Source organism: Mustela nigripes, chromosome 1, assembly GCF_022355385.1.
Source record: "Mustela nigripes isolate SB6536 chromosome 1, MUSNIG.SB6536, whole genome shotgun sequence".
Classification (NCBI taxonomy): Eukaryota; Metazoa; Chordata; class Mammalia; order Carnivora; family Mustelidae; genus Mustela; species Mustela nigripes.
This window is the reverse complement of record NC_081557.1, coordinates 129,046,315-129,069,658: the sequence shown is the minus strand read 5'-3', so window position 1 is coordinate 129,069,658 and position 23,344 is coordinate 129,046,315. Positions and strand designations below refer to the sequence as shown.

At 34.2% G+C, this 23,344-nt stretch overlaps 1 protein-coding gene across 4 annotated transcripts in view; it reads left to right on the top strand.

Moving 5' to 3' along the window:
- LRBA (LPS responsive beige-like anchor protein) overlaps positions 1-23,344 on the top strand; it is a 729,505-nt gene that overhangs the window by 552,130 nt on the left and 154,031 nt on the right. For all 4 annotated transcript variants that reach the window (XM_059373625.1, XM_059373604.1, XM_059373615.1 and 1 more), the window contains exons 45-46: positions 6,314-6,454; positions 7,491-7,610. In XM_059373625.1, the coding sequence (XP_059229608.1) occupies positions 6,314-6,454; positions 7,491-7,610 (261 nt within the window). The remainder of the gene's footprint in view (positions 1-6,313; positions 6,455-7,490; positions 7,611-23,344) is intronic.

Genomic DNA, 23,344 nt, shown 5'->3' with positions numbered 1-23,344 from the left:
AGTAAAACCATGAACTTTGGGGACAATATTTTCCTTTTTGTTCACCTTTTTTTTTTTTAAAGACCCTATTCATTTATTTGACAGAGAGAAATCACAAGTAGACGCAGAGGCAGGCAGAGAGAGAGAGGGAAGCAGGCTTCCCGCTGAACAGAGAGCCCGATGCAGGACTCGATCCCAGGACCCCGAAACCATGACCCGAGCCGAAGGCAGCGGCCCAACCCACTGAGCCACCCAGGCGCCCCTGTTCACCTTTTTTTTTTTTTAAAGCTGTTTGTGCAAAGCATCTTTCAGTGCCCCAAGCAAGATATTTTTTGTTTGTTTGTTCAGATATGAAAACTTCTGCTGAAGTGATACCTATACACATTAGATAAGTAGGGATAAAAATGTACTAGCACATTTTCAAAAGGATATTTAAGCTAAATCTCCCACGAAAGGATTCCAATGACTTTGCAAAATCAGCATCAGCATTTTTATCAATCCATACAACCCAAATCATTCTAGGATTTGCTGGTCAATTTAGTTATAAAGTTGGTTCTAAATATTGCCCCTGCCACTGTTTCGGTAGCCAGTCATTAATTGTCATTTAACTTCTCTGACTCAATTGCTTTGCCAAAAATTAGGAATGCTAATAGGTTTATATTAAGGGGTTGATGAGAATATGAAGTAACTTATGTCAGAGTCTTAGAACCTTCACTTAAATCCAATACATAGTAGCATTGTCATCAGATAGAGGGGACCCTTTAATCTGTATGTTATTTATTTCTTGTAATCTTCCAAACCAGATCACTGTTCTGTAATCAGAAATTATCATCTTTTATGATATCAAATTTGCCAATAATCCATTCCCTTTCATCCTCTGAATTTGAAGTTTTTTGGTTTAATCCATTCATGAATTATTAGATACCTTTTAATTAATGTTCCGTCCTTTAATCTGGCATTTTTATAACATATAACATTGGATTTCTGTAACATGGATTTCAACCATCTTGTTATATTTTCCTTGCTAGTTTTTAATCCCTTATTTTGCAGTAGCCCTCTTTCAGTGTCTATAGGCCTATCCTACTTACAGGAAAAAAATATATATAAAATGTCTCTTGCACATGACCTCTTAAATGCTGTAGGACAGGCTTTAAGTGTAGTCATAGAATTAAAAGAGGTTTCCAGTTTCCTAATCATACCAAATGAAGATGAGATTGGAGATAGATTTAGATTAGTCATCCAGATCCTAAGCAAGATCCTAAAAATTGTTGTGTTCTTTTACCTCCCCTTCCTGAGCCCCTTTTTAATTTTGACATCTCTTCACCACTCCCTTATAACGACAAAATGTATCTTTAATGATACCCTATCCTTCAGTGTTTCCGAAGGCCCTATTTCTGTATTTTATGCACCAGAATGATCCTTTACTTTTTCTTCAATCCTTTCTTCTGCATCTCATCCTCGAGATGTTTGGATCTAATGATTTTCCAAAGAAGGCCTTCACAAAAAGATGTAAAAAAAACAACAAAACAAACAAACAAAAAAACTCTTTTGAGACTTGGGTTTTAAAAGAGAAGTTTGTTAACTTAAGCAAATCTCTGCTTTGTTGAATTTGTGAGATTCCTTGCCAATTTACTTTGGCTTTCTTCTTAGTAACTATAATCATTTAGGAACTTCTGAAGAGTTGGTATAACTTAGAACAGTTCATATATTAATCTCAAAAGGAAGAAGGATTTATGTCAGTCATGGTGGTAATAAGGGTTACAATAACACTGATGGCAGCTACGATTGTGAAGTACTTTCTTTGTGCCAGGATCTCTGCTAAGCACTTTACATATATTATTAGCCTTTATGCCAACCGATTAAATAAATCTTGTATTTGAAAAATGAAAACATAAGAAATTGTTGAAATTAGAAGAAACAATTTGTAATTAATACAACAGTGTTAAGTAGATAAAATGACCTCAAGACTGGATTTTTGAGTGCTGAATTTGTGTCTCCTAAATTTATGTTGACTTTGAAGTAGGTTACTCAAAATACTTCTTCATTTTTAAAACAGGGATTGCTAGCTCACATATTTACCATGAGAATGTGTAATAATGTCTTATAAAATGCAAAGGGTGTGCTGGGGGTATTAATTAAATAACTTCAGGTAAGAGTTCCTAAAATTTTAAAAAGAAAAAAACTTAGAATGCATCAATGCTGTAAAAGTCATTTATTTTTACATCCAACTTTTACTAGTAATTAGATGAGAAAGTCCGTTATGTGCCTTTGAAGGGGTCTGTGAATCCAAAACTGTTTGTTTTTAATTGATGTAGTGGAAGATAGTTGTAATTTGCTTGACATTTCATATGCTTTTCATAGTAACATTTGGATGCCCTTTGGACTTTTAAAAGTAATTTTGCTTTTGGTTATTTTCTTGAGGAAGGGTAATTCAGTTTATTGGGACTACTTTGTACTGTGAGGCTTATAACAGGTAATGCACAGTACTGTATGCACCATTAGAAGATCATGATGTTTAATTACATTCTTTTCTAAGACTACTAATTTCATCAGGCTTATTTAGTAATTTTTTCTTAAGTGTTATTCCTCAAATAAGCTGCAAAATAGTAATAAATGTTATCATGAATAATTTATTGTGTGCCAAGCACTGAGCTGGGCATTTCCACACACAGTATTTTTGTTTCTCTACTAATTAGCAAAATTACTTCTCAGAGAAGGTAATAAAAAGATGTTTTTTTTTTTTTATTGCAATACTCTTAAGAAACCTGATTTAGAAAGTTTTGTTTTGCATATCATGTTCTGGAAGGTATTAGTATTTCTGCAACAGAATATTTATCACTCTACCACAGTTGTCAGTTTTGCTATTTCTGAGATAAGAATGTACTAGGCATAATGATTTTTTTTCCTATTTGTAGATTTTCAAGAGTTTTGGTGTTCTTTTTTTCTTTTATTTGTCTTTTCCTACTTCAATCTAAGTTCTTATTTCCATTTTTTTTTTACAAACATAATGCGTCTGTTACTAGTCCTGATACTCTAATTTTTAAGTCATTCTATTTTATCTGAATGACTTTAATTCTGTTGTGACTCAAGCTTTATTCTGTAAATTAAAAAAAAACTTATATAATATTATTTGTTAGCTTTTTGTAATTTTTAAAATTACTTTTCTGTATCCTAAAGCTATTTATTTTTTACCTTGTTCTGACCTTGAATTGCACCTCTCTCTAATCAATACCTATTTTTTATTGATTTTTTTCAGGAAGTTATGACCATTTTAAATGACCAGTATTTTTACTTTTCTTCCTTTAATTAGTTTGCTGATGTAAAAAAAAAAAAAAAGTCTATCAAGCTTTTCTAGTTAAATTGTACAAAGAACTCCCTGTAGAAATATTGCTGTGCATCCTCCTGAATTGTCCTCCAATTGTTACTCTTAATATACTGTATAAGTAAGAGAAGCCACAGCATTTATTTTTAGTTCTTTTGCAAAGATGAATAAACATCTTGAAATGCTGATTTAGACAATGTTTTAAAAATGCTATGAAGCACTTTGGTGTATGCCTGACTCTTGCTTAGTTAAATGTTTTGCAGCTTTATAACATAGTTGAATTCAGCTCATCTTTTAAAGCAGTTGTCAGAAAAATATAGGCCAGCATGGTAGAATGTATTAGCTCAATACATTGTCTCCATTTTATTATGAAGCTGCTGAGGAAGCTGTGATATACAGCACTGTCATTACAGATCTATTGTTAGGATGGTTCCACAGTCTTCTTTGCACTGCCATTAATTTATAGCAGTAAACAATATGTAGCCTTCCAACTGCAGCAAAGCAGAATCTTTTAATGAGGTGGATGTTATTACCACAATAAATCAGTGCTTTCACGTAATGTATAATTCAATGTGTGTATTCCCACTGTAACTTCTCTGAGTAAGCTGATAGTGTATCATTGTCATTGCACAGCTCCACTGGTTTTTTTTTTTTTTTAACCTTCTTTTATTTGGGGACTTCTTTTTTATATGCTTACAAATAAATGTGGCACGTCTTGATAGCTGTCCTATAGCAAGCTTCAGAAACCAAGTGTAACAATAACAGCTAGAATCAATACTGTGGGTTCTACCTATATGGATCTCTGCATGATGCCATTTTTTTCTCGGATGCTAGTGAAATCAATCCTAATTGGTTTTAGCATTATATTCAAGAAACGTGATTCTGTAACTATTGATTTTGGAGGTATACTCATTTTGAGAGTAATAAAAATAGGAGCAGATAAAGTGAATACTTAATATGCTGCAGAACTATACAAAAGGAGCATTGATTCTATTTTTAATTCACATAATTTGTCTTCCAATGATTTTATTCCTTCACTCTTTCCTTTTGTATGGCTCAGTGTTTAGGGACAACAGCTAAAATACATTTAAACCCATTCCAAATTGATTCTGTAACAAAGATTTCTTTCAGTCACTTCCATTCTTAACTGGCATAAATTTAGTACACCAGCTTTAATTCTTCTGTACAGAAACTAATGCTTTAAAAGATGGCATTTTAAATTGGTATACTGAGATACTGGTCTAAAGTAGTAATCGATAAAAGATTTTTAAGAATTTGCTTGTAAAGTTAAAAAAAAGACAATATAAAATGTTGATTCAAACCAAGCTATAGAAAGGGGACAGTCCTAAAGATAGTTTTCAAAAAAGTTAACAATTAATTTAAGAAAGATAGTGAAAATGATGAATTTAAGATGTTGCCATAAATCACATATTAACATGAAAAGCATTTTAAAAACTGGTTTAATTTTGCTTCATTTTTAACAGAATATTTCAGAAAAATCTATTCTAAAACCCATATTTGTTATTTATTTCAGGTTAGCATACCCCCTATAAATAAGATATTTAAGATATTTTCTTTCTCTTTTAAATGAAGTGACTAACTCCTAAGTGCTCATTTAAGAAAGTCAGTTTTTTTTTTTCAGTGAAATGGTAATTATATTTCAAATAAGGAATAGAGATTTTCTAGAGATCAGAATGTTTTATGAGAATGAGCTAATACTTAAAGCAGGTGGTTTTTAAAATTCTTGGAGACCTCAGATTCCTTTGAGAATTTTAATACTCTGTTTTCCTTAACATTTGCATAATCACAAAAAATTTTGCATGCTTTTTAATGAAATTCATGTATCCCCTAAATAACAACAGGTGCAGCAATAATAGTAATACCAGCTAACATTTATTTAGCTCTTATCTTATGCCAAGTAATATTCTAAGGGTTTTTTTTTTTTAAGATTTTATTTATTTATATATTTGACAGAGAGAGATCACAATTAGGCAGAGAGAGACAGAGAGGAGGAAGCAGGCTCCCCACTAAGGAGAGAGCCCCATGCGGGGCTCGATCCCAGAATCCTGGGATCATGACCTGAGCCGAAGGCAGAGGCTTTAACCCTCTGAGCCACCCAGGCGCCCCAATATTCTAAGGGTTTTACAGGCTCTTGTTTTATTCAAACTTGACCCCAATTCTGAATGATAATCTTAAAAGTAATAGCATTCATTGAATGTTGTCAGGCATGGTTGGTAGGACTTTACATGTAATTACTCATTTTATTTTCCAAAACAACCTTCAGACTGCATATTATTACTATTCCAGTGAGCCCACATTCCACAACACTTCGCTGTACTGCTCTTCAGCCCTCTGCTCTAATGTATCGTTTTCTGGTATAAGCTTGTAATCTGCCTTCTAAACCCCCCTCCCCAACATACACACACATAAACTTGATTGATTGGTTTCAGGCAGGGAAGTTTTTATCCTCTAAATTCTGCTTTTATCCATGCTTGTAGAAATTTCTAGATGTACACTTAACCCCTTTTCACTCCTTCTGTTCCTTGCACTCTGCATTCCCTTCCAGTTTTGTTTCATCCTCTTTTCAGAAGCTATTGTAAATTAATTCTCTAACATCAAGATTCTGTTTCTGGTTCTTGCTTCTGATGACCTAAACAGGATTTTTAAGTGCTTTCCAAAGTATTATGTAACTAATATTCACTTCATGTAATTGTCTTTATGAAAATACTTGTTACGGTCTGATTAAAAACCTGTATTCAACAGAAACTAGACTCACTGAGAAATGACAGGTTTTTCCCTCCATTTACATGTGCATGTTTAATCTGCATTGGAAAAAAAAATTTCCATCCACTTTCTGAAAGTAAAGCACCATGTTTTTAGCTTCAGTGGAGTGTATGTGTATATTTAAATTGACTTTCACACTTGCTGATAGGATGACATTTGAAGAAAGAAATAAAAGTTGATTACATTTATGTGTTCTTGTTTTGTTTTGTTTTTCTTCCACACTGGCAGCCAATAGGAGCTTTGAATCCAAAAAGAGCAGCATTCTTTGCAGAGCGTTATGAATCATGGGAAGATGATCAAGTTCCAAAGTTCCACTATGGTACTCATTACTCAACTGCAAGTTTTGTTCTTGCATGGCTGCTAAGAATAGTAAGTTCAACTTGAGTAATAAACCATGAATGACTAAATTCAATGTTGTGGAGAATATGCAGTGATTGAAAGTTGTCAGCATCTTTTTTAAGTGCTAAATTTTTTTTTCAGTGGTTAGATCTCTAATTATAAATATCTCTTTACCCCATTGGTATGTATTTGATAACATGTTACTATAGAATAGCCTTAAAAATGTTTCACCTGGAATTAGTATGAGTATTTTTTTTAAATGTGCCTCTTCAAAGGGTTGATATCTCATCAGATCTTAAATTGTAACATAGGTTATTTTGAAATATAGTGTATTAAAATAAGAACTAAATAAGATTTTGTTAAGATAGCATATATTCATATATTTTAGAAACTTCAGTTGATGCAAATGGAATAAAGTATGTCTGTAGATTACACCAAGGCTACTGTGTATTGATAATATATTGGTTAAACAAGAAATGTTTCTGTAAAATTGAAAGGTGATTCATCTACTAGAAAGTAATTTCTTTGGGAAAGCATTAGCAGCACATCATTAATTAAAGCTTGTTAGTAGAGTACAGGCAGACATAAATCCTAGAAGTAATTTATAGTGCTTAGCTAATTTCAAGCAATTATCTACTAATATGTGTTTAAGTGTTCTTTAACTAAGAGGAGGCTTTTAAATCTCCCAAACATTTTTCTTTTGTTAATCACAAATTAAATATTGAGCCATAATAATAGGAATATTACATATTAGACTATTTCCCTATACTATGAAGAAAATACAATGTAATTTATGTTTGAATTTTATAAATAAGTTGTTCCTGAAAAGGGAGAGAGTCTGAAAAATGTTACAAATGCCAAATTTTGGAAACATTTCTTCTGAAACAATAATGATTTAAAATCATTAATATAATAATTTAGATATAATTTCCATTCTGTACCTAGTTTGTATTTAGTTGGCTAAAGTCTATTATTCATTAAGGTATCTAAATGTAATGATTTATTTAAAAAAACATATTTTTATACATGAGGAAACATATGGATTTTTTAATTGCTTATTTTTTAGGAACCTTTCACAACTTATTTCCTCAATTTGCAAGGGGGTAAATTTGATCATGCAGATCGAACTTTTTCATCAATTTCCAGAGCTTGGCGAAACTGTCAGCGTGATACATCTGATATTAAGGTACAGAAATGTTTCATTTTAAAGTTACCAATACCATTGTGTTCTTTGTTGAATGAATGTTGACAATTTCTCTCTTGCAGCGTAGCACTGTTCACTAAAGAGAAGCTTCAAAGGCTGAGGCTTTAATTAAATGGCCAAGAACCACTGTACAGAATCTGTCTGTCTGTCTCTGCTTCTCTGTTCTTTGTCTGTTTCTACCTGTCATATGTCTCCCTGTCTCTTTCTTTTTAGTTACAGAATGGTTGTTTTTTTTCCTCCTTGGAATATTTTTAAAGGAAAAATAGAGTAGTATGAACATAAGGGTAGCATGCTGAATGTCATTGCAAACTCAATAAATAAAATTAATACAGTCAGAAAAATGCTGTGAGAAGACTCTCAGCCTTTAAATTTATTTAATTTTATTTGGCTTCATTTTATTTTAAAGATCCCATTTCTCTTTGCGTAAGGTAATCATCTTTAACTTGCTATGAATTTTAAATTCATACCTGACTCTGCTTGGTTGCACTGTTATTGAGGGAAAAGAAGAGTTCTGTCTATACATATGTTCACTACTGTAAAAAAATAAAAAACTATAGCTAACCTAATCCCTACTAGATCTTTGCTTCCAACCTCAGAAGTATTTTATTTTACGACATACTGTCTCTTTCTGCTAGGTACTGTGTTAGATGCTCTTGAATATAATGAGATACGCCTATGGATGTGAAATTCCTTATCGTCTCATAAAGAAATATGACTTCTATAAATATTTATACTATATGGAAGAAAATGATAGGCACCATATAAGAAATATTGGGGTTTAAAAGAAGAAAAGTTACATTACCAATGCTTATATTGCTATAGAGTACCTTTAAAAACTTTAATATAATAATTATATCTTTTAGGTGTGATGCTTTGCAGACTATAAAATGTATTCACATGATATATCTTACAATAGAGCATAACATTGCTTATATCAAAGGTATTTTATTGAAGAAGATTACATCATATGCAGAATAACTTTTTATGTTGGGACATCTATAGGGTTTTTTTTTCATATTGCAAATAATGTATTCTGAGATATGTTGAAATTATATATCATATTCTTTAAGAGTCATCAGTAGAGGACTTCTGGCTGGGTCAATTGGTAGAACATGTGACTCTTGATCTGAGGGCTCTGAGTTCAATCCCCACTTTGGGCCTAGCGCTTACTTTAAAAATGGGTAATTAGTGGGCGCCTGGGTGGCTCAGTGGGTTAAGCCGCTGCCTTCGGCTCAGGTCATGATCTCAGGGTCCTGGGATCGAGTCCCGAATCGGGCTCTCTGCTCAGCAGGGAGTCTGCTTCCTCCTCTCTCTCTCTCTGCATTCCTCTCTGCCTACTTGTGATCTCTGTCAAATAAATAAATAAAATCTTTTAAAAAAATGGGTAATTAGATAACAGTAAATCATAGTAGCTAATAGATTTAATAATTATTTTTGAATTCTTCTAATCTTAAAACTATTGAATTACTTAACTCTTTTGAGACATAATAAGGGATATAGATACATGAAAACAGTGATAAGCCTGACTTTTTTGTTGTCAAATTGAAAATATGATTTTTAAAACATTTGTTAATTCTTTCCTTTGTTAAGCACCTCAAGACCAAGTTATAGCTGTGTACTTAAGTTTGGTACTTAAAATTGAAAACAATAAACAACAAAAAAAAACCCCAAAAAACAATAAGAACAAAAATAAAATTATGAATTTGAAGATTTTTTTCTGTTCCATAATAAGCAGATAGTGTATAACTTCAACTTTCTACCTCCGAGTACTAGACATTTCTTCTTAATGCTTTGTTAGATAAGAAGTGTAGATGATAGATCCTTGTAGTTCTGTCATCTCTTTTCCTCTGAATCTTAGCCTTTTTTCTCTCAAGATTCTTCAGTTAGCACAAGTCTGGTTCAATTTTCCCAAACACCTTAAAATACCCTACTTGGTAAAAAATTAAAAATGCACACAAAACAGCTGTAACATTAAAAAGTAAAAAATAAAACCCAGAGGAACTTCTTTACCTTTCTTCCTAATTTTCTTATTCCTTCATGAGTAATAAAGACTTAAATTCATCTAACATTCTTTTTTTTTTAAAGATTTTATTTATTTATTTGACAGACAGAGATCACAAGTAGGCAGAGAGGCAGGCAGAGAGAGAGAGAGAGAGAGAGAGGGAAGCATGCTTCCTGCAGAGAGCCCGATGCGGGGCTCAATCCCAGGACCCTGAGATCATGACCTGAGTCGAAGGCAGCAGCCCAAACCACTGAGCCACCCAGGCGCCCCATCTAACATTCTTTTGAATGCCCCAGCAGACTTTAATAAAAAAGCTCCAGCTACAAGACAAATATAGAACTTCAATTCTTGCTATTGTGCTACTTAATTTCTGGCTTTCTGGCAGTGTTATATAAAGCATCTATATGAAGAAGTAGAATACAGGATTAAGGAAAAAGTTAAAAATTTAAATTCTAAGTATCAAGTTGATTTGGTCTGAATAAAAATATAGTTTCACTTATGAATTTTATTTAATTATGTTCAGAGGCACAGAAATTTTCTTTAGGACTATTTGCTAAAACCTACTTGCTCTTATAACCAATAGGTATATTCTCCTTTTTTTTAAACCACAAAATGTCTGTAGGGTATGTAGAACATTGATAAATTACATTTTTTATATTGATAGCTAACTAATTTAGTCCTTAAAACTTGTCAAGTACTTTGGAAAGTATGTAATACATGGTTCCAGATGCTATTTAAAGAGCCTTATTACACATGGCTAGATGGTCCTTGTAAAACTGAGGAGGTATTTAATCTTGCTTCTTTTCTTGTATCTTGCCTTTTTAAAATTATTACATTTTAACACCTTAGAAAGCACATTAAAGTTATTATAGTAATATAATGTATAAGAATAAATGTATAAGAAAGCACATTTTAAGTCAGTACTATTTCATTGAGATATACAACATTGCATTTCAGATGGAGTCATATTAATTATAGTCTGATCTCTTTTTGTATTGTCTTGTTGAGTTTCTGGAAATAATAAGAAAGATGTTAAACAGTACACTGAAGATAGTGAAATATGGGTGGTGAGAATACTTTATTGAGTGTATTCTAAAATATATAATAAATAAATAAATAAATAAAGCAAGGTTGCTTGATGAATATGATATGCATTTTCTAAAATATTTTCCGAACATTTTACAAAAATGAAGTGTTGTGGGGTGCCTGGCTGGCTCAGTCAGTAGAGCATGCAACTCTCCATCTCAGGGTTGTAAGTTTGAGCCCCACTTTGGGTGTATAGATCACTTAAAGATAAAATTTTTAGGGGTGCCTGGGTGGCTCAGTTGGCTAAGTTTCTGCCTTCGGCTCAGGTCATAGTCCCAAGGTCCTGTAATCAAGCCCCCCATCTGGCTCCTTGCTCAGCAGAGAGTCTGCTTCTCTCTCTCCCTCTGCCACTCCCCCTGCTTATGCATTCTCTGTCAAATAAATAAAATCTTTCCAAAAAAGTCTTTAAAAAAATGAAGTGTTTTGAAGTAGATAGAAGATTAATTTTTCAGGGAAAATAATAACGATAACATTTTTAGTACTTAACTCTTTTTGCACTGAAGGGGAACTTGAATATCTTAGAAACCCTAATTCTTGCTTTCTTCTAATACTCAGAGAATAACTTACTAAAAAATAATGGTTATCCCTATGAAATAGAAATAAAAATATGAATTTTTCAGGAAAGAAAAAGACTTTATTACATTTTACTAAAGCAGTCTTTAAATTTTAGCATGACTTAGCATTTTAGAGTTCTGGGGATCATTTAATTTTGTATTTTTGTGTATCACTGGTGGCTTCATATCAGATATGACCCTCAATGATGCTTTTCATTCTGTCTGGATAAGCTTTCAGAAGTGTTGATCAGTTCTTTAAGCAGGCTTACTGCTGTTTGGGGTGCCTGGGTGGAGCAGTCAGTTGAGCATCTGACTCTTGGTTTCAGGTCAGGTCCTAATCTTATGGTTGTGAAATAGAGCCCCACTTTGGGCTCCATGCTCAGCCTGGAGTTTGCTTGAGTTCTCTTTCCCTCTCCCTCTGCCCCTCACCCTGCACTCTTTCTTGTTCTCTCTCTCTTTAAAATTAATAATTTTTTTTTAAAAAGTAGGCTTAAAAAATTATGCAAGCCACAATTGCCAGACACATGTGTAATTTTAAATTTTCTCATGGTCACATTTTAAAACATGAAAAGAGCCATGTGAAATTAATTTTGTTATCCAAAATACTGTTATTTCAACATGTAACCAATATAAAGTTATTACTTAGATATATTGCATTCTTTTTTCATACTGCTTTTGAGATCTGGTATGTATTTCTTATTTTTAATAACACATCTCTATTTAGACTCACCACATTTCAAGTGTTTAATAGCCACTTGTAGCTAATGGCTCCTATCAAGCCATGTATGCTTAGAACAATATTTCTGATGTATTTCATTTAAATATTGATGGGTAGTAGCAATAATAGGCATTCTTGAAGATTGAAATAGGATGTTCCAAAATTGGGTTGGTAAATGATCATTGTGATAAATAATAATTTTAAAATCCCCAGCAGATTTGGTGTTCCAAGTCTTAAAAAACTCACTTGAGGGGCGCCTGGGTGACTCAGTGGTTTAAGCCGCTGCCTTCGGCTCAGGTCATGATCTCAGGGTGCTGGGATCGAGTCCCGCATCGGGCTCTCTGCTCAGCGGGGAGCCTGCTTCCCTCTGTCTCTCTCTGTCTGCCTCTCCGTCTACTTGTGATTTCTCTCTGTCAAATAAATAAATAAATAAATAAAATCTTTAAAAAAAAAAAAAAAAACTCACTTGAAGGGTACCCGGATGGCTTAGTCAGTTAATCATCCAACTCTTGATTTTGGCTCAAGTCATGATCTCAGGGTTGGGAGATCAAGCCCAGGGTCAGGCCCTGCCTTGGGGATAGAGCCTGCTTAAGCTTCTCTCTCCCTTTCCTTCTGCCCTGCACTGTACCTCTCACCCCCCCACCCCTCCACCCTTTTGTGTATCACTAGCACACCCTTGTGTGCTAGCCCATGTGCATTTTCTCTCTCTCTCTCTGAATAACAACCTTAAGTTTAGAAACTTAAGTGCAAAATACTGAGCTATTATGGCCAAATTTTGTGAAGCCAATCATGGACTCATAAAATTTGAATTAATTTGACTAGGTAATCACATCTAAATATTACATAAATATCTAAGCTTTTCTATGCAGTTCATGTCACTGATTTTTCCCCTGGTTTGAGGCAACAATCTCATTTCAGGGACCTTAGTGTCAATACATTTAATTTAATGATTAAGTACAATCAGACTTGCTCAATTTAAACTCTTTTCCTTCTCTCCCATAGAAATTATGAATATGTAGGGTTGAATAGTGAAAGGAATCATAAATATCACCTAGGTTCATTATTTCAGAATGGAGCTCAATAGTACATGGATCTAAAATGAACATTATTGGAGAACCGTGCTTCACCAGAACCCCAGAATTTAGGACAATAATAGAGTACTAAAATAACCTATGCTGGAATTTTAGTAAAATTTGAGTAAGAAGTTTGAGGGAGTCCTGAGATAATATTTAATTTTAAACTTTTTATTTTAATTATATTTATACATTGTCAGGCCCTGGTTGTAATATGAGTACCAAATAAGACACAGCCATTGCCTCTAATGAACTTACTCCTTAGAAGAGATACTGACAATAAAACAGTCCCAGCAGTTCAGTATAATTAAGGCTATGTGGGCTCCTAGTTATAGCATGAAGAGAAGAGAGGAGAGGAAATCCAAGGCCTAACATGAGGGGCCATATAAGTTTTGGTAAGGAGGCTGAAATTTATCTAGGGACAGTAAGGAGACATTGGGTTGGGGGAGAAAAGAGACATGAGCAGATTTTGTGGTTTTAAGAGAACACTGTGGTTGGAGTTTGAAGATATATTACACTATAAGCAAGAGTGAAGCAATCAGTAAGCTGTTAAAATAATGAGAGAGTGGAGTCTTGAACTCAGCAGTGACAATGGTAGATGAGAAATGTAGGTGAATTTAATACGTGTTTAGAAGGTAAGAACTGTTGACATCTGGTAATTGATTGGTCTTGTAAGATGAAAGACAGAGAGAGAAATTAAATTCGACTTGGACATGTGTGGAGAGAACACAGAAGAGCAGGTTTAGTTAGGAAATAAGTATCTAGCTCCCTGCCTTTAGGCAAAAAACTTCCTATGACAACTGAACTAAAATCCTCAAAAACATACCTAAGTCAGCATTTATTGATTATTTATCACATGCAATATATATTAGACAGCACTTGGAATCAAAGGGTAATGTAAACATAGCACTTTATTTCACATACCTTCTGATGATAAAGACAGGTATATTTAAAACTATTTTTAATACAACTTAGATAGTGATAAGTGGCATAATAAGATAATTCTGACTGGGGAGGTGAGGTTGTGAGTCACTTTATAGAGTGAGACTGGACTTGTATCTCAAAGGATGCCAGAGAGTCCTAACAAACCTCCCAGATTTATGTTTTTATTTTTCCTTTTTCCTGAAAATTTCCTTTAGATGGCTTGATTCCTTCACTCTTTCCTCGTCTTTGTTCAAATGTCACCTTATTAAGGACTTCTCTGTCCTCTCCATTTGAAATTACATCCCTTACCACAACCCTTTTACTCACTTCCAGTTTCATTTTTTTTCATGTTACTCACCATCTGACATAAATATATTCATTTGCTTTTTATGTCTTATCTTGATGGAACATTAGCTCCATGATAACATGAATTGGACTGTTTTGCTCAGTGGTTTTTTCTTAGAGCTTAAAGCACTACCTGGAACATAGTGGACACTAAATAAAATATTTTTTAAATTAATACTTTGTGAATTCTGAGCAAGGAAAATGACATGTGTAAAGTCAGATTGACAAAATTGGCACATTGGGAAATGTTTATTGGTCTGCTAACTGGTCTTACATGCTTTGGTGTTTAGGAAACATAAAGGAGAGATGCTGAAAGGCCATTGTGATCTCATATAAAGATTATTGGTAACATTCTAAAGATATTTGTCTTAGTTCTGTAGGTCAGTTCAGCAAAATTTTTCTGCAAATAGCCAAATAATAAATATTTTTCAATTTGCAGTCCATATCACAGATACTCAGTTCTACCACTGTAGTGTAAAAGCAGCCATAGGCAATATGTATACAAGTGAGTGTGACTATATTACAATAAAAGTTTATTTACAATAACAGCTGGCAGGTCATTTTTGTTCCATAGGCTGTTGTTTACCATCCCCTGCTATAGATCATGAGGAACCATTTAAGATTTTTAAGCGGAAGCACCGTGAAAGAAGAAAGAGCTTTGGCAGCAGTATGGAAGATAGATCCCGCTGGGGGAAAAGTGGAAGAGATGGGGAAAAAAGATGAGAGCTGGAGGTCAGGAGAAATGTTAGGAGGCTATTACAGTTAGTTAAAGGGAAAGATGATAAAAGCCTCAACTAGTTAAGTGGTTTAGGGGATGAATTCAGAGATGGGTTAATTCTTCAGAATTCAGCATTTGGTTGGCTATAGGGATAGAATGACATAAAGTTGTTTATTTTTTTTAATTCATTTGAAGTATGGCTGACATACAATATCATATTAATTTCAGGTGTGCAACATAATGCTTCAACATTTATATAATTACAGAGTGATCACCATGATAAATGTAGCTACCATCTGTCACCATACAAAGCTATATTATTAACTATATTCCTTATGCCATGCATCTCTTTGACTTATTTTATAACTGGAAGTTTGTTCCTTTTTTTTTTTTAAGATTTTATTTTTAAGTAATTTCTACACCCAACATGGGGCTTAAACCCACAATCCGGAGATCAAGAGTAACATGCTCCACCGACTGAGCTGTCCATGTGCCCCGGAAGTTTGTTCCTTTTAATCACTTTCACCTACTTTCCTCAGCCCCCTACTTCCCTTCTCTCTGGCAACCACCAGATTGTTCTCTGACTCTGTATGACTCTGTTTCCATATTTGTTTGTTTGTTTTTTCATTTTTGGTTTTAGACTTCACATTTAAGTGAAATCATAGGGTATTTCTCTTTCTCCATCTGACTTATTTCACTTAGCAGAGTACCATCCAGATCCATCTATGGATCTATACCTTTTCCCTAGGTATCTGCACTTTCTCTCATTTTGTTTTATTTTTTTTACATAGTGCTTGCCACTATTTGATATGATACATACATATTAGTTTGTTTATGTCTCCATCATTAGAGCTTTATGAAAGAAGGGACTTTTTGTATTATTTATCTTGTAACCTTAGCATTTTGAACAGTGCCTTGCGTTTAATTAGAAATCAGTGAATATTGGTTGAATGAATGAAAGAATAAATCGGTTTTCTTTTTCTTAAACTTTTTTAAAGAAGATTTTATTTATTAGAGAGAGAATGAGCACACAAGCAGGGAGCAGCAGGCAGAGGAAGAGAGAGAAGAAGGCTCTGCACTGAGCAAGGAGCCTAATGTGGGACTCGATCCCAGGACCCTGGGATCAGGACCTGAGCCTAAGGCAGAGGCTTAACCCACTGAGCCACCCAGGTGCCCCAAGAATAAATAGATTTTAAAATGTCAAGTAAAAAGGGGGTGCCTGGGTGGCTCAGTCATTAAGTGTCTGCATTCAGCGCACATCATGATCCCAGAGTCCTGGGTTCAAGCCCCGCATTGGGCTCCCTGCCAGCAGGAAGCCTGCTTCTCCCTCTCTTACTTCCCCTGTTTGAGTTCCCTCTCTTGCTTTCTCTATCTTTGTCAAATAAATAAATAAAATCTTAAAAAAAAAAAAAGTCAAGTAAAGCAGAATCAGTGAAAGGGACTGGGAGACATTGAAAGGTCATTTTTAGAGAAAAGAGAGTACATGGCCATTCCAGCTGGAAGGGAATAGCAAAACCTAGGTCGATAAGTGATCCACATGGAATGGTGTTACTAATGCTTCATATTTTAGGAAGGGCTTTTCTGTCCACAAGACAACTGATAGCTGAAATGTCATCTGCCAATCAAGAGGTGAGAATAGTTTCATTTTCTGAATTTTTATAATTAAGACAGATTGAGCTATTACTGTTATAGCTTTACAAAAGAAGTCTATATGGACATTCTGTACTGGTCACATCTTAGATATCCAGGTCACATCTTGGATATTGAATTAAAAACCTATAATTGTGTATTATTAGTAATGAATGTAAAATGTGTATTAACTTAAAAAATGAGTAGGATTAATATAGCATATTTCATACTTAAATTTAAGTAGAGAGAATGTAATTAAATCCTAATAGATTATAAATTTTTTAATAAATTACTATTAGTAATGTTGCAGGAATGTGTTCTAGCTTTAAGAATTAACTCTTAGGGGTGTTTGGGTGGCAGTTAAGCATCTGCTTTCAGCTCAGGACATGATCCCAGGGTCCTAGGGTTGGGCCCTGTATCGGGCTCCTTGCTCAGCAGGGAGTCTGCTCTCCCTCTCTCTCTGCTGCTTCCCCTTTTTGTGCTCTCTTGCTCTCTCTGTCAAATAAATAAACTCTTTATTTTTATTTTTTTAATTTAATTTTTTTCTGTGTGTTCCAAAATTCATTGTTTATGCACCACACCTGGTGCTCCATGCAATACGTGCCCCCCTTAGTACCTACCAGTCCCCTCCCCTCCAAAACCCTCAGTTTGTTTCTCAGAATCCATAGTCTGTCATGGTTTGTCTCCCCCTCTGATTTTCCCCAACTTATTTCTCCTCATCTCTCAATGTCCTCCATGTTCTTCCTTATGCTCCACAAATAAGCAAAACCATATGATAATTGACTCTCTCTACTTGACTTATTTCACTCAGCATAATCTCTTCCAGTCCCGTCCATGTTGCTACAAAAGTTGGGTATTCATCCTTTCTGATGGAGGCATAATATTCTATTGTATATAGGAACCATATCTTCTTTATCCATTCGTCCATTGAAGGGCATCTTGGTTCTTTCCACAGTTTGGCAACTGTGGCCATTGCTGCTATGAACTTTGGGATACAGATGCCCCTTCTTTTCACTACATCAGTATCTTTGGGGTAAATACCCAGAAGTGCAATTGCAGGGTCATAGGGTAGCTCTATTTTTAATTTCTTAAGGAATCTCCACACTGTTTTCCAAAGTGGCCACACCAACTTGCATTCCCACCAACAGTGTGAGAGGCTTCCCCTTTCTCCACATCCTCTCCAACACTTGTTGTTTACTGTTTTTTTTTTTATTTTGGCCATTCTAACTGGTGTAAGGTAGTATCTCAGTGTGGTTTTGATTTGAATCTCCCTGATGGCTAATGATGATGAACATCTCTTCATGTGTCTGTTAGCCATTTGTATGTCTTCTTTGGAGAAGTGTCTGTTCATGTTTTCTGCCCATTTTTTGACGTGATTATCTGTTTTGTGTGTGTTGAGTTTGAGGAGTTTTTTATAGATCTTGGATATCAGCCCTTTGTATTGTCATTTGCAAACGTCTTCTCCTTTGTTTTGTTGACTGTTTCCTTTGCTGTGAAGAAAGTTTTGATCTTGATGAAGTCCCAAAAGTTCGTACTCGCTTTTGTTTCCTTTGCCTTTGGAAACATGACTTGAAAGAAGTTGCTGTGGCCGATGTTGGGGAGGTTACTGCCTCTGTTCTCTAGGATTTTGATAGATTCCTGCCTCATGTTGAGGTCTTTTACCCATTTTGAGTTTATCTTTGTGTACAGTGTAAGACAATGGTTGAGTTTCATTCTTCTATACATAGTTGTTCAATTTTCCTAGCACCATTTATTGAAGAGACTGTCCTTTCCACTGTATATTTTTTTCCTGTTTTGTCAAGGATGATTTGACCATATAGTTGTGGGTCCATATCTGGGCTCTCTACTCTGTTCCACTGGTCTAAGTGTTGTTTTTGTGCCAGTACCATTCTGTCTTGGTGATCACAGCTTTGTAGTGAAGCTTGAAATCTGGCCACGTGATGCCCCCAGTTTTGCTTTTCTTTTTCAACATTTCCTTAGCAATTCAGGGTCTCTTCTGGTTCCATACAAGTCTTAGGATTGTTTGTTCCAGCCCTTTGAAAAATGCTGGTGGAATTTTGATCCGGATGGCATTGAAAGTATAGATTGCTGTAGGCAATATAGACATTTTAACAATGTTTATTCTTCCAATCCATGAGCATGGAATGCTTTTCCATCTTTTTGTGTCTTCTTCAATTTCTTTTGTGAGTATTCCATAGTTCCTCGAGTACAGATCCTTTATATCTTTGGTTAGGTTTATTCCCAGGTATCTTATGGTTCTTGATGCTATAGTAAATGGAATCAATTCTCTAATTTCCCTTTCTATATTTTCATTGTTAGTGTATAAGTAAGCAACTGATTTCTCTACATTAATTTTGTATCCTGCCACATTACTGAATTGCTATTTGAGTTCTAGTAGTTTGGGGGTGGAGTCTTTTGGGTTTTCCATACAAAGTATCATGTCATCTGTGAAGATAATGAGTTTGACTTCTTCTTTGCCAATTTGAATACCTTCTATTTCTTTTTGTTGTCTGATTGCTGTTGCTGTTGCTAGGACTTCTGGTACTTTGTTGAACAACAGTAGCAAGAGTGGTCATCTTTGTCATGTTCCTGATCTCAAAGGGAAGGCTATCAGCTTTTCCCCACTGAAGATGATATTCATTGTGGATTTTTCATAGTTAGATTTATGAAGTTGAAGAATGTTCCCCCTATCCCTGTACTTAAAGTCTTAAAAAAAAAAAAAGAATTAACTCTTAAAAGTTTTAATTATAGGGACATCCGGGTGGCTCAGTCAGTTAACCGTCTGCCTTTGGCTCAGGTCATGATCTAAGGGTCCTGGGATTGAGCCCCACATCAAGCTCCCTGCTCATTGGGGTGCCTGCTTCTTCCCTCTGCCTTGTGCTCCCTCTGCTTATGCTCTCTCTCTCTGACAAATAAATAAAAAAAAATATTTTTTAAAAGTTTTAAGTATCTACATGTTTGTTAAATAATGGATATGATCAAAATGGAGATAATAATAGAATAACTTTATTTTTGTCTTGTGAGATTTTTAAGAACATGAGTCCTGGGGCACCTGGGTGGCTCAGTGGGTTAAAGCCTCTGCCTTCGGCTTGGGTCATAATCCTGGGGTCCTGGGATTGAGCCTTGCATTGGGCTCTCTGCTCAGCAAGGAGCCTGCTTTCTCCTCTCCCTGTCTGCCTCTCTGCCTACTTGTGATCTCTGTCTGTCAAATAAATAAATAAAATCTTAAAAAAAAAAAAAAAAAGAACATGAGTCCTTTGACTACTGCCTCAGAAATCCCAGGATTCTGTTATCTGAAGGTAAATTAGGTTCCTTTTTTCCTCTATAAGCATGCCTTCTACCATAATATATTCCATTGAGGCTGATGGCATCAGCGTTAGAGCCATTTATAAGGAAGTATTTAGCTATAGCTAATAGAGCATAATTGCTAGAAATGTATTTCTTGATACATTTGTTTTTTTTTTTAAAGCTTAAACTTCGATTATTCAGTAGTTTTATTTTGTTAAAATAGTCTCATTATTCTTCTGTTTTCAGACATACTTTTAAATTAGAATTTTTTAAATGCTGAAAGAAACTTAAATTAAAATCCCACCTTTTTCATACATCCTTTGCACATTTCTGGCATATGTCCTCCCTCCCTCCCGTTTTTCTGTCTGTCTTTTGCATTTTTCCATCATTATCTCTTTCACACTCACATCCACATGAGATTGAGTTTAAGCTGACTCACCTGTCTCTTAACAGTGTAAAACATTCATACTCTAACAGAACTACATATCTATTCATTCTTGTTTCTTTTTAATTTTTTATTTATTATTTTTTAAAAATAAACATATAATGTATTTTTATCCCCAGTGGTACAGGTCTGTGAACCACCAGGTTTACACACTTCACAGCACATACCCTCCCCAATGTCCATAACCCCACCCCCCTTCCCTCAGTTTGTTTTGTGAGATTAAGAGTCACTTATGGTTTGTCTTCCTCCCAGTCCCATCTTGTTTCATTTATTCTCCCACCCCCTTTACCCCCCCTTGTTGCATCTCCACTTCCTCATATCAGGGAGATCATATGATAGTTGTCTTTCTCCGATTGACTTATTTCACTAAGCATGATACCCTCTACTTCCATCCACGTTGTCGCAAATGGCAAGATTTCATTTCTTTTGATGGCTGCATAGTATTCCATTGTGTATATATTCATTTTTGTTTTTATATACAACTTATGTGTACCTTTCAGATTTGTTCATTTAACCACATCTCTTTAACCCTTCTTTATGTATCAATAGATTAAATGTTGTAACTATGTACTTTTTTTTTTTTTTTTAGCATTTAGGTAACCTTTTACTCTTTCGTTTACAATGAACCATTATTTTGTTCTTTGATAGATATTGCTTGAAACATTGAATATTTTTCTTATGCTACTTATGTATGAGGCAGGAAAAAAAATCTTTTAAGGCACTTAGAAAATGTGCCTGTCTTCCTGAATTATAAAAATGTACACACATCAGCTGTGATTTGTTTTTTGAACAGTGATCTTGTGATATTTTTGTTCATTTAAAAATGTGGGCTGCTCATTAGTATGTTTGTAGACATAGATATTAACTGTTCTCCCCCATACTCATAGCAATAAGTGTGTGTATATATATATGTATTTTACAACTTGTTTCAGAAAGGATTTAAGGCGGGCATTTTATTTATGGCAGTTACACCTCGCCCGTTGTTTGCATTATTACTGTCCATTATCTCTTTCCAAATTACACTTGCCTTTAAAACAGGGGATGAAGTAGGACACAGCTCAGTGAAGATGTCCAGTCCAAATATAGAAGTGCAAAATATGTTCATAGCAGGAGAGAACTATAAAATATTTAGGGTCTTCATCAGAAAGTGAGAAATGTTAAGCTATACCATCATTGCTAATAAACAATAAATACATATTTATTTATTTATTTATTTTAAAGATCTTTATTTATTTATTTGACCGAGATCACAAGTAGGCAGAGAGACAGGCAGAGATTGAGGAGGAGCATGCTTCCTGCGGAGCAAAGAGCCCAATGTGGGGCTCAATCCCAGGACTCTAGGATCAGGACCTGAGCAGAAAGCAGAGGCTTTAACCCACTGAGCCACCCAGGCGCCCCTAAATACATATTTTTAAAATGTGTTGTTTACTTAGTAGGAATTTGTTAAGTCAAATATTTTTGTGGACATTTTATTTTTACAAATTAAGTTTCTTAAATGCCCTTAGAATTATGTTAAATGTTTTTATGAATGGGCATAATTCCATGAATAACCTGTTTACTTTCACTATGAGTTAAGTTGAGTCTGTAATTTTGGATTTTTATTGAGGGTCATATTAATAACAATTATAGTAACAATAATAATAATATCATACATGCCTATAGAATTTTATATTCTAAGCCTCACAACAAGCCTGTGTTTCAAAATGACAATGCAGGTGAATAAGGGTCAGAAAAATTAAATTAAGGGCATGTGACCAGTCAGTTGAGTAGACAGGATTTAAACCCAATTATTCTCTCTACTGTATTAGATTGGTATAGATTATCTATTATTTATTGGTTTGTAATTCATGATTTTTCTTTATTTAAATGGATTTGAAAGGAAAGTTTTTATAATATCTAAAACCACATGATATTTATTGGATCTATCTAGAAGGATTATAGATTATTTTTTCCTTCTCTAATTTTAAAAATTACTATTATTTTTATTTCATTAAAGGAGAAAATGGCATTTTATCTACCAAATAAAGAGAAACTAAATTTAAGTATCAATTTGAAAACTTTCTAATATGCTGTCTATTTAAAATTATTTATAGGTACAACTCAACTCTAATCAGTTTTTTAAAAATGTTTTTCTCATTTTGGGGCTAACAAAATAAATATTTGAATTTCAAAATGTTTTGGAACATGTTCATTATTTTTTCACAACTTGTTCATAATTGTTTCACTATTAATAAAGCTTATTTTTTTCTCCCTTAATAAAATATATCATCTTCCAAATGGTGAAAAGCAAAAATTTTGTTTTCACATCCTTTTTACTGTCCGTGTCCCCAAAGCAATATACATTAATTTCGTTATCGTGCTATTATGCTCATATTTGAGTTGTCAGGATTTTATAATTTAGTAAGAATAGAATAAAAATTTAACCATAGCTCTATAGTAGCATCTTTTGTTTTATCTTTAGTATTGATTTTCTTATTTCTTTAGGTTAATAAATGAGTATTTTCTAGGGTTACCCAGGTATTATTGAAGTGATAGTTTTATTTGAATGGATAGAATTGGTGTTTATTAGGAGAATCATACAACCTCACTGCAGAGGCCATAGCAATGGGAACCATTTAGTTTTCTTTAGTAAAGAAAACTAAAGCATATGTGTGGTCACAACCAATCTTTGTCATTATGCCATGAAAGCCTTAGGATTTGTGATCAAAGCAATGGGCTTATCCTGAACTGTTGTATAACCTGTGGTTAAACCTTCCAGATCTTTTTTAGGAGATGATATACTACATTTTGACCATGTTACCTGCCTCTGAGATGCATCTGCCTAATTAAATGAAAGAGAGTAAAATTAGTGTCAGCAAGTCAGAAGAAAATTTGAATTATAAATATCTCTGTCTTCTGTCAGTGTTGTTTACTTATCATTTTCCACTGGTGATA